This window comes from Apus apus, chromosome 3 (genome assembly GCF_020740795.1).
Source record: "Apus apus isolate bApuApu2 chromosome 3, bApuApu2.pri.cur, whole genome shotgun sequence".
NCBI lineage: Eukaryota > Metazoa > Chordata > Aves > Apodiformes > Apodidae > Apus > Apus apus.
The window spans coordinates 89658571-89670753 of record NC_067284.1 but is presented as its reverse complement, the minus strand read 5'-3'; the positions used below and the strand labels follow the sequence as shown (position 1 = coordinate 89670753).

The 12183-nt window shown below is 41.7% G+C and overlaps 1 protein-coding gene across 22 annotated transcripts in view; it reads left to right on the top strand.

Moving 5' to 3' along the window:
• AFDN (afadin, adherens junction formation factor) overlaps nt 1-5869 on the top strand; it is a 125783-nt gene extending 119914 nt beyond the window's left edge. For all 22 annotated transcript variants that reach the window (XM_051615272.1, XM_051615267.1, XM_051615265.1 and 19 more), the window contains 2 exons: nt 2464-2548; nt 3686-5869. In XM_051615272.1, coding sequence (XP_051471232.1) covers nt 2464-2548; nt 3686-3830 — 230 coding nt within the window. In that variant the 3' untranslated portion in view covers nt 3831-5869. The remainder of the gene's footprint in view (nt 1-2463; nt 2549-3685) is intronic.
• Nucleotides 5870-12183: the final 6314 nt, after the last annotated feature.

The window sequence follows — 12183 nt, the reverse complement described above, 5'->3', positions numbered from 1 at the left end:
ATAGCACTGAAGGGACAGTAGTTTAGCTTTACTGTCCAACTGACAAGAGTTGATGCTCAGCAGTTTCACTGTTTGGGTCAGGACAACACACAAGTTGCCTAAAAGGTATCCCCACTGATAACTCATTTAAAGGGAAAAAAGCCCACAACTGTTATTTACCCTAGTGTTGACTATGAGATCTTATAATGTAGTAATCCCTATGGATCCTACAAGTCCGTCCGTTGCTCCTGTCTGGCTCTGTCATAGGTTCCAAATCTTAAAGGAGGGTGAGGGAAGATTTTAGTTTTTCAGTCTGTTGCCATTAGGCTGGATTGTAAGTAGACACACTGTGCACTACCTGCTATATGCTGCCATTACAATGCAAACAATTCCATTATGCTTGCCTACCTACCATGCATGTCAGCCCACTGATAAACCCACAACAGTGAACCCAAATCATAGGTTTGTATTAGAAGACTCTAGCTTTTGAGCTAGCTTTTGAACACAGAACTAATGAGTTAAAATAAAATTCAAGAAAGGCAGAAAATAGGTAGAGAATATTATCTTTAAACACTATGAGTATCTATGTTGTCAGCTTGCTTTTAGGAATATTTTGAAATGGCAGGCTTCTGACATGAAACTTGTACTGTGTGTCTGTAGTGAATTTGTCCTGTTTCAAAGGACTTAAAGTGTAAAATGCACCTTTGGTTACAACACACGGGCTTCCAAGCCCGTTACTTTCCTTCCTTCTTTGGCACTTTGAAGTCTGTACATGGAATGATTAAGTCACTCTAGAACCATCAGTAACACTCTTCCTGCCTCTCATCATCTGCAACCCAGAATGCTGTTTCATGTGTAATTGCATTTCCAAATCCTGATTTTTGTTAATTTTAACGGAAAAAGGAATCTCAGGAAAGAGAAATGTACAGTGATATTTTTCTGTGTGTGCGTGTTTGTATTTCCTGGAAAACAATCAGAAGGAGCATTACAAAGATCTGATTAGGGTTTTGGTAACAATTAAGGAATACTGTAGTATGATGCTTCGCCTTTAATAACCTAATTCATGAACCATACAACTAATTCTGAATACTCTTATTTCATAATTTTTAAAATATCCATGAGAACAGGTTAACTTCACCTGATTGCTCAAGCTTCTATGAAGACTGCCTGCGTAACGTACAAAGCCGTTTGCACAAAATGCAGACCTCACTGTGCAGTTTACCATCTCCCATCTCGCTGACTCTGTGACATTACTGTCCTTTACAGCTTTTTTTCTGTTCTGAGTGTTAACTCTAGTAAACCATGCTTCTGCAAATTTTACTCTCATACCTTCTTCCACTGGGTCTCCTAAGACAATTGGGTCTGTCAACTGACCAAGAAAAAAGCCAACATCCAAGTCAAAACTACTGTCCTAAAGCCAGTGGACATGTGAACCACAGCATGTGAATCCAGACTTTTCAAAGTAGGGAAGGTGATACTGTATGCATATCAGACTCATGTCTGAAAGAACAAAAATTTCTTCATATGCCTGGCATACCTGCTATGATTTGGTTTGCTACAAGTTATTGGTGGAAAAAAATCAGCTTTCAACACATTAGTTAAATTTGTTAGTGTGTTCCAGCCTCCTGTGTCTCTGAATATTTATGAAAAGTTACACACACCAGTGGAAGAAGCAAACTTTTCCTTCTGTACTGAAGAAGGTTCACAAGACATAACATGTACCATACTGAGATCAGAATTGTCTGAAGACAAATCTGAATATGGTGCTGACACTTATTTTTACTCTTTTCTTGACAGTTATTAAGATAATATGGTCTAAATATAGATTAAATTATTAAACCTTTTGTGATTGGAAATAAAAGGTTTTGTCTTGTGGCCTTTAGAAATAATTAATGTGTAAAACCTGTGTGTTATATCAACTTAAACTAAAGGTGCAGTGCTGCAAGATACTTGTTTGAAATTTGCAGTTGAGGGCTGGGGGAAACGGGGCATTTTCTGAGTGGTACAGTTTACTTAATCAGACTGAACAGAGACAGAAATTCTGACTGCTGAATTTCAGAGATGGTATATACTAAGCTTACTTTTAGCTTCATAAAGAGAGCAGCTGCAGCTAACATTTCCTGTGGAGCCTGTCACTAGATAGTGAAGTGTGTTGCTCTTTCCATCAGTCTCCTCGAACAACTAATGTGTGTCTCACAGTAAGCTATAATAAAATAAAGAGCATATTTTCATACGTGCTTGTTAACATGAACAAAATGTCTGATTCAAAATTAGAAATAAAAAAAATGAAAGCTGTTTGAGGGGGGTGAAATTTAGTTGTACTGGTTTTAAATAATCTATGGGTCAGGTGACCCTCTGAATTAATTTATTATTCTAGTTTGAGATTATTTCTTGAAAGAAGCACTGCACCTTTCTTAAGAAATACAGTATAAAACTTTAGTGTTGTAACTGCTGTCCTTCAACTTGCTTTTTCTTTTGCATAAGGAATAAATTCATACACTGGATCTACAGGAGCAGCTGTTGGGGCCCATGAAGTTTATCGGGATCCAAGAGACAAAAGATCTAAAAGGTGAAGTTGCAGGAGTCCACTAACTAATTCCCGTAATGTTTTCTGTTGTTGTAGTAGTTAAGACTGTGCTGTTCAAGAGTTCTGCATTTGGCTCTGGAGTATCTTGGGTGACTATAAAATGCAAATAAGTTTTTCACAAGTTTTTAGGTGATCTGGAGTGTTACTCCACAGGAGCGAATTCTGGCTCTGCAGCTGAGCAAGCTCAGTAAATCATGTAAATTAACAAATTAAACTGTTTCAGGTGTACTTATGAATCTGAACAGTGCCTCTCAAGTGGGTTTCTTGATAAATCTGAAATAAGCATAAACAATACAGGCTGTATCTCATCTGCAAGGCAGTCTTTACTGTGGAGCATACTGAAGATGTGGCTGGGGCTGGCTCAGATTCTGTAGAAACTGTTAGCCCAGTTCCTGTATTTTAAAGTTGGGGTTGTGTTTCAGTGGAGCATGCAGAGCAGACACCTCTTGAAGCTAGAAGTGAAACCTTTTCTGATCAAGAAACTGAAATACATATTAAAGCTTTATTATATGAGGGTTAATCACATACGTATTGTTACAGCTACAATTTAGAATGATTTGTTATCTTCAGAAATAATACAAAAATTGATTTGCTACAAGGGTAAAAGTTAAGTGCAAGAGCTTAGGCAACGATTGCACTTGAAAGCTTTGCCACTGTAAAATAAAATACGGAGGTGTTGCAGCCACTACTGTGTGCCTCAGTGCTAGGAATTTTGTTGGCCAAGACATGAAAGCTTTGTATTCCAGTGCTTTTTGCCTAGACACAATCTGCCACAGAAAGGCTTCCTTATTTAGCCATAACAACAATGCTGTGCTAATACAGACAGAGCTTTAGTTTACACCTGCACTCCAGTTTGAAAATTGGCAAGCAGTTTTACTCATGTTAGTGTGCTAGTGATGGTCATGAGCTGTTCATTCGTCGAAGTGATGACATAATGTCAGATTTAAAGGTATTTGTGGGAAACAAAACCTTGCCGAACACTAAATGGGGAGTCTTTTGCTGTAGTCAAAAAGCTACCAGTCGGTACGTGTCACTAAAAATTATTATATATATTACTATCTTATCTTGTAGATAAGAATTATAAAAAATACTTTTTTTTTTTTTTTGTCTCCTTTCCAGTCAAGAAACAGATTTACCTGGAGCACCAGAAAACTTGACGTTCAGGGAACGCCAACGGCTTTTTTCACAGGGTCAGGATGTATCCAATAAAGTAAAAGCTTCTAGGAAATTAATGGAACTGGAAAATGAGTTGAACACAAAATGAGATTAAAGCACCTTATCAGATGTGACTGAAGATCTCTAAATTTTGAGGGATTGAGATGGGGGGCACACTACTAATGAACAGAAAATGAATGTTTTCTGAAAGGAGTGACTTTGATTCCTCTATATCTAAGACTGTTAATTGAGATTTAGAGATGTTGCAATAGCAAGAAAATTGATTAATTTGTCAGGAGCTTGTGGTTTATACAATGAAAGCACTGTACAATTTAAAAAAACATGAATCACGTGAAGGTAACTTTTTTTCTTTCTCTTTTGGGGGTTAAGTTCTTGTGCACCAGACCAAGTAGCACTTGTCAAAGATAAGTTCTGTTTCCTGGTGTTTTACAGACACACTTTTGTTTTAGCTGCTGAGCAGAGAGAGTGAGAATAGCTTGAACTGCCTAAACTGTGCACTAGAAATAAATATTTTAGGTTGTTTGATAAGCAGCCACTATGTGGGCCACCTTAAATAAGACTTTATATGAAAATCTGATATACTGTATGGTGTTCAGACAATGATCAGCATATCAATACAGACCTTACTGTCACTGAGTACTGGGAGAACACACATTTTCTAGGTAGAACCTTGGAATAATAACATTGCTAGTTCTGTGTATTTGTTGGATCTGAAGTGATTGTATATGAATTTATCTGTAGTTATGGAATGGTCTGTATGGGGATGCATCCCTACTACATGTGTTGCAGACTTTCAGAAATGTGAAGATGAAAGCTTTGGGTAATTGTTTTATTAAAAATTACATAAGCAATAGATAGTAGGCTGTACTAGTGACCCTTCATCAGCTAGGACCAAACTGTTAGTAGTGTGTTAAAGGCAAGGAGTAGTGATTCCAGTTCCAAGGTTAGCAGAACAGAAACGTATGTTTTCAGAGAAAGGTAGATAGGAAGTTGTTAGGCAATTAGGCATGGAACAGTATTGATAATTCTGCTATTATCAGTTCAGCAATATCTTTTTTTTTTCTCTATGGAGAAGTGAACTGGCATATGAGAGAAAAAGACTCAAGTGTGAAGCATCAGATCCAATACTGCTGGCTGGGAGTGGGAATGTTAGTGAGGTGGTTAACAGACCTGGTGTGCTGGCAGTGAACCACCTCTGCTCCCACCATGGAAGCAGAGCTAGTGAGCTCTTCTGCAGTCTAGCTGGCTTTACTGACATCCTGTTACTGTTGTCCTGAAAAACTTCTTGGCAGTTCAAGCTATTTTTTCACACTGTAATAGCCTTATTTAATTTTAAATTGTTGATCTTTTTCCTCCCACTATTTCTTCAGCTATGCGTATGTGGCTGATGATGTTGGGAATAAGGACCTCATCAGAGTTTTTCTCATTGTGTGATGTTAAGACAATATATATTGTGATTCCAAACAAATTTTCTATTTGACAAAGCCCTTTACTGGCTTTAGATGATTTTTTTTTCCTGTATCATATTGTTCTCTTATAAATATATATTTAGGGAATTGTGCACACTTGCAAATACAAAGGGGTAGACTTTCACTGCCTTAGGAAAGAAATCACTTTTAATAAGAGTTGTATGATAAATAAATGCAAGTTAATGAAAATTGGAGTGTAAATATTTTTTACGTCTTTCAGGTTTCTTATTTGAAAGTGTGCTTTTACCGTTTCACCTGTTAAATATGAAGTAGAAGATTAAACTGATTCAAAGTGTTAATGAAGGATCTGCATGCTTGCTATATCTGTTTAATCAGGAAAAGCAAGCCCCTCCCAATTTATCTTGAGAACACTAGCAGCCTTACAGTGACAAATTTTTCTTAGGGAAAGAAACTTCCGCTGTGGCTGAATTACTGTTGCTGCTAGAATCTGAAAAAAGCTTAGCAAAAAAGTACCTATAACCTTCAGTCGAGTGGATTTGGCCGCTATTGGGCATTCGGGTCAAGTGTGAATATGTGTAAAAGTGCTTTTCATATTTGTCTGTGCATTATTATGAAAAACATCAAAACTGCTGTAGTTTCCCATTTCTACTGTATTTCACTTGCAACCTATTTTTAATAAAGTTTGTATTGTATTTAACTTTGCATTAAATGGTTTTTTGTACTGTTTGTTATATGATCCTGCATTCGTAACAGTGTTGCCATCAGCCAAATGCAGCTTCTTTTGGAAAAATAGATAGTATTACAACCAGAGTCACCATTGTGATAGCTGTGGTTAAAAAGTTAATTTGATCTCTTTATTTTGAACACAAAGACAGGATAACAGGATAAGAAAGACAGACAGCTCTCTGAAAGAAAACAAAACAAAACAAACAAATGAACAGTTTGGCTGACCTGGAAGTTTGGGAGGTTGGACTGAAATTCAGTGTGTAGTTTTGAGTGAATGTTGAGTTAAAGGACTTAGGAATGGTGGTGCTCCTCTTGTATGGTTGATTGGCAAGGTGAGATGGCATGACTCTTGATGGGAATGGGACATGGCAGTTTAAGTTCTTGTTGGGGTGGTGGGAGCAGAACCAGCCCCCAGCAAAATGCTGTAGGTCCCTTCTGCTGTAGCTGAATGTCCACTGAAGTGGAATTGAGCCACCTGGGTCTCCTCCCAGGTGTGTACCTACATCTCTTCAGTTGTGGGGGCCTGTGCTCTGCAATTTCCAAAATCACTAATGAAGAGTGGATTTTAGTATGAGAGGTGTGTGTATAAAGCCAGGGAAGAAGTTAAAGGAACCACAGCCAGAAGTGCTGTCTAGTGTATTGCAAGGAAGTACCTGCCAGGACCTCAAGGCAAGAGCAAAGAACGGGTACAAGCAAAAAGTGATTTATTTGATGAGACTGTAGTTGTCACAGCTGTGAACTGTGTCATAGAAACATTTATTTCCAGACTAAAGTTAGTCCAGGGGTAGCACATGGGAACTGTGTGATATGCAACAGTGATAACTTGTTTTCCCGTGAAAAATGTGTTTACAGCGATGCCTTGCACAGTTCGGGTCAGGTTTGCTAAGTGTGCACCCTAGTGCTCACTGCTTTGCTTTATGGACAGGAGTTGTCACCTTCACTAGCTTTTGATATTTTAATTGATGATGACACGGTGATATAACATTTGTGTATGCAGCCAGATCTACTGCTCCCCACAAAGACTCTTTAATTATTGTAAACCTCTCTCAAATTCTCCCTTCTGTGCCTATCATCCACATACACCGCTTTTCAACTGCTTCTGTGTTCTGTTTGTGCTACAGCCTTGCTGGTAATTGAGGAAAATGCAGGGAAATTAAGGAACTTACAAAGTCCACACTATATGTCCTGTTTACTGAAATTATGAACTATACATCTGATTGTACAGATTGCTGTTTGTAGGTCAATCAGTGAGTAGACAAGCAGCAGAATAAACCAGATCGTTCTTGACCTTCAGTTAGGTAATGTGGGAAATCGTAACAAAAATAGCAATGGTAAAAAATGAGCTTCACCAAGAATCGCCTTAAAACACACGGTAAATAATATATTGGATAGTAAGTGAAAACATTTAGCTCTTCCTCCTCTGTTGTCAAATAACAGCTGTCTCCCATGGTCAGTAGCTGTGTGGCACAGAAGACAAAGCCTCACAGATAAAAAATTGGGAGTTGTTGGACTTCCCTTCCCAGCTGCAATGGCAGGTAAACTCCTGAAGGAGACCCAAGCTCAATATTCCTGCTTGGAGAACTTCCGTTTATTCTTAGTCACAGACAGATGTTCAGATCTGACCTACACTTACTGAAGCAAATGTCTTGCTAAAAATGTAGAATTAAATATATACAGTTTCACTGACTAATGATGTAAGAGGCTGTGTGCAACACAGCAGCCTGCAGTTACTGTCTGCTCAGCATGGCGAATAAGCTCTTGTACGGGCTGTAGACAGTCCAAAAACATACTGCAGTGAGCCTCTTCCTGTTCAGCACTAGACAGATGGTGACTATCTCTCTTAGTGTTTTTTTTCCCAAATGCTTTTATCCCTCTTTTTTTTTTTTTTTTTTTTCCCTAGTTACTGCATTTGGGAATGCTGTAATGGATGACTTGTGTCAAAATGCTGAAGCTGTGACCTCGTTAGTCCTGTTGGTTCCACTAATGAGGTTAATATGAAATGCATCAGAAGTGTTCAACACACTGCTTACCTAGTTCTATCTTCAGATTTATAAGCCACCATGGTATTTCACTGATGCTAAAATTAATAGAGTAAAACATGGGGTTAGGTGATTTAGTTACATTTCTGGCCCTCCAGTTCCCCAGAAGGCTCTGTAATAAGGCAGGGCTCCACATTCACAGGGGGAAGACAGGATCGAGTTGGTAGAAGTTTGGGGGGAAAAAAAAAAAGAAAAAAGATTCTTCATAGTAGAGAAGTGTAGAAAGGTGTGCTGGAAAACAGCCTTGCAGCATTCCAGAAAATAGCTGGATTTTGTATTTGTTTCGTGTCCAGAACTCACTGATAGGCTACTTTGTTCCCTGCCCATCAAGCAGCTTCTCCTGAGTTTTGGAAATAGAAGGAAGTTCCCAAAAGAGAATTGCTGCTGTTATGGTGAGTCACAGATCATTGTGATACTTATTTTTTTCTTTTGATGCAGATAGGACCGAGTTTTCAGTACTACCCAACTCTCAGGTGTGCATGGAGAAATGCCTGAGTAGTCCAGGGATGCTGAGTTTTAGATTACTAGTTCAAAGTCAGAGTGATCATAAACTAAGTCATCTCTGTTACAGCCCACAGAAACTTAATCTCATTCATAGTGGGTAGAATCCACAATAAGGGAGAGATCAACTGTTCCACTTTAGAGAGGATCTTTCTGAGATGAAGCTGAATTATGTTGGAAAATAACATTGTTCTGACTTCATCGCTGCTGGATAAGCATTACATATAAAAATCACAGCAAAGTGTCAAGAATTGAGTCACACCCCCCAAGCTACTAAACTATTCCCCCCAAAATAGCTGAAAATCCTGTCTGCCTGACTCAGTGCCAACATCTTCTAACATCCTCAGCATTGCAGTACTTTGGGATTTTTTTAATATATTTTCTTAGCCTAAATCCATTTGTCAGTTTCCATTTTTCTTCCATTTCAGAACTAGTTGCAAGGACAAACTGCAAGGAAACTTCAGTCAGTTTGGGTTTTTAAAAACTGAGGCTGGAGTTTTATGGAAGTTGCAGTATTATGGAAGCCTGTTCATAGAGCTGCACAGAGATGTTTGGTCTGTGAGAGATGGGCTGCATCTGGCTTCCTCTGTAAAGGATTGCTGTCCCTCTGGTGCCAGGAATGGTGAGATTCACTGCAGTCTGCCTCTGGATTTTCTAATGCCAGCAACAGCACAAATCACCATGTTCAGTAACTTGAGACTGCTGTTTTGCAGAACTGGATTCCTCTGTAATTATGACGTTGGCCTCGGTTTTTTTAAAAAAAAAAACAAACAACCCAAACCAACAACAACCCTGTAGTGCAAAAATAGTGTAATTTCCTACTTCCAAGAAGCTGACATGTTCATATCTGGTTTATTTTCACATTTAGTAGCCAAATAGTATTCAGGCTGCCTTCAAGATAATGTTTATCTGTCAGTTCAATACAGTAGAGCATTAATGTATGTTGCCCATTAGTCTTGGAAACCTCAGTATGAGACCCTCAGCCACAGCCTGAATTAATACCTCTTGTCTTCAACACCTCTTAGAACTCTCACACCAGCTGGACCTGCTGGATTTGTCCATCTCCTAAGACTGGCCCTAGACCCTGGCTTTGTTCACGGAATTACTGTGAATAGCTGCAGCTGGAAGGCACCTCTGTGTATCATTTAGCCCAGGGTCAAAGCAAGGTCAGCTACAAGTGGTTGCCACTTGGAGTCTTGAGTATCTCCAAGGACGGAGACTGTGGGCAACCCGCCCAACTGTCTGACTACCCTCATACTAAAAAAAAACTCAACAAAACCACGTAAGAATTTTCTGTTGGTGCTTACTGCCTCCTCCTGCTCCTGGGCAGCAGGGAGGACAGCCCAGTTCCCCTTCAGCCTCCCGGATCGGGCGCCTGCACACGGGTCAGATCCTCCTCAGCCCGCCTCCCTCCGCGCTGAGCAAACACGTTCCTATCCCTTAATCTCCTTGGCGGCCTTTGCAGCCTCACACCAACTGCCCTGGGGAGAAATCCTCTAGCCAAGATTAGAGCTCTGCCCTCCGTCCTCCTCCTGCCCCTCGCCCGTTCCTGTGCCCGCTGACCCTGCGGGCGGAGCCTGCACCTCTGGCCCGGGAACTGGAGCTCTGAGGCCAAGCTTCTCAGCAGCCTGTCACCAGCCTGGCCAGTTCCGGGCCTGCCTTCTGTCCCTGCGCCCCGCACCCTCCTCCCCGGCCCCGGCCCCGGCCCCGGCCCGCGGGGCCGCCCGGCCCGAGCGGCGCTGCAGGGACCCCGGGCGGGCACCCGGGGGGCCGCCCCCTCCCCGCTCGGCACGCGGTGATTGGCGGGCGTCCCTGCCACTCAACGGCCGCGCCCGTTGCTGGGGAGGGGGGGGCGGGCGTCTGCAGGGCACGAGACGCCCGCCCAGCCAATCGGAGCCCATGTTGGAGGGAGGGGCGGGATATGTCACCACGGCAACCAGGTGGACGCCCCAGCTGCGTTCTTCATTGGCCGATTCAAAGGCGGGGGGTGGTGAGAGGGGCGGGGGGGGGAGGCGGGCGAGGCCGGTTCTGCCCGGTGGGGCAGCGCGATGGGGCCGCGCCGCGAGGCCGGGCCGCGCGCCCTCGGGGCGCTGCGCCTGCGGCAGCTGGAGCGGCGGCTGCGGGTGAGGCCGGCGGGGCGGGCGGGCGGGGCTCCCCCTGCGGTGAGGGGCGGGACGGGCCTCCAGCATCTCCCCCCGGGCGGAGGGATGGTCTTGCTTGCCAGGCCGATGGGCGCCTCTCAACGGGGCAGCCCGGGAAATGGAAATGTGTGTGTGTATTTATAAATAAGTGGCGTGGCGCTTCTTCAGGCACCGGGAGATGGCTTTATAAAAGCAAAAGCAGATACAAATTTGTAGGTGTGCTTTTCCACGTAAGCGGGCAAAGTGACAGAAGTTAGAGGTAATCATGGGATGTTAAGAGTTTATAATTTTATGTGCTTGTAGACAAATACTGTGCTGAGCAGATTTAGGTAGGTAGTCCTTTGATTTTGGAAGACAGAGAAACAGAAGGATGGAGGTAATGGTGTTAAACTGAAGGAGAAGAGATTTAGGTTAGACATCAGGAGGAAATTCTTTAGTATGAGGGTAGTGAGACACTGAAATAGGTTGCCTGAAGAAATTGTGGAAGCTCCATCCCTGGAAGTGTTCAAGGCCAGGCTGGGTGGGGCTTGGAGCAACCATGTCTAGTGGGAGGTGTCCCTGCCCATTGCAGGGGGTTGGAACTAGATGGTTTTTATGGTCTCTTCCAACTCAAACCGTTCTATGGTTCTAATGAAACAACAGTCATCATGTATTTAATTTTTACTTCTGTGGTTTGTGTTGGGTTTTTTCCTTAGACCAAAGAAGAAAGAATAGTTGTCCTGGAAACTGAAAATGCTGCTCTTCATCTGAAACTTGCAAAGGTAACTATTGTTTGTTTTTCCAAAAAGAATTCTTACGAAAATAGACCAAAAAAGACACTGAAATCTGCCTCCCTGTTTTCAAGCTTCACATTCTCTACCTGTTGGGGAAATCTGTGAAGGGATTTGAAATACATGTAAATAATTGCCATTGTCTTGAATCTACAGAAGTGAACTGAGGGAACAACTCTGCAAGCATTACGTATGGAATATTGCTTTCTGCTTGCAGGGGAAATTTTTGCCTAAAAGACAGGGTAGGGTTTGAATGAATACTTCTAAGACATAACTAGGATGATCCTCTAAAAAGGACTATTTGTAGAGCACAGGCAAGACCTTTCATTATGAGTAGACTTACCAAAGATGCCCTATAGTATGTTACCTCATGTGACTAGTGTTACAGCTATCTAGAAACAGCAAGGTACTTCTGCAGAAGTCAGTCACAGCCTAGATGCCCTCATTTCCTTATATCCTTTTGCAGGAGGAGATGTTGTTCCTAGGCCATTATTGAAACAAGGAGCAGCCTGTGGTAATGTCTTCAATGGTAGGATTTCAGAGATTTATAGAATTTTGAATATTGATCTACACTGATAGACCAGAGCCATCTGTGAGTGTGAGTTGTGATAGAGACTGTTGGCCAAGAGTTTCGAAGCTGGGCTTAAACATTAAGTGGTTGAGTGACTCAGGAAAGCTGTTTGACCTCCCCGTGGGTTTGTTAACACCTGTGGTTAAAAGTGGGTTTAACGTTTTTCAAAGCCTGACTGGAAGCAGATGGTACATGTGAAATGAGTTTTGCTAGGTATACAGAAGAATCCTGTAATTGATTCTGAGAAAAGTTTGCTATTTTTG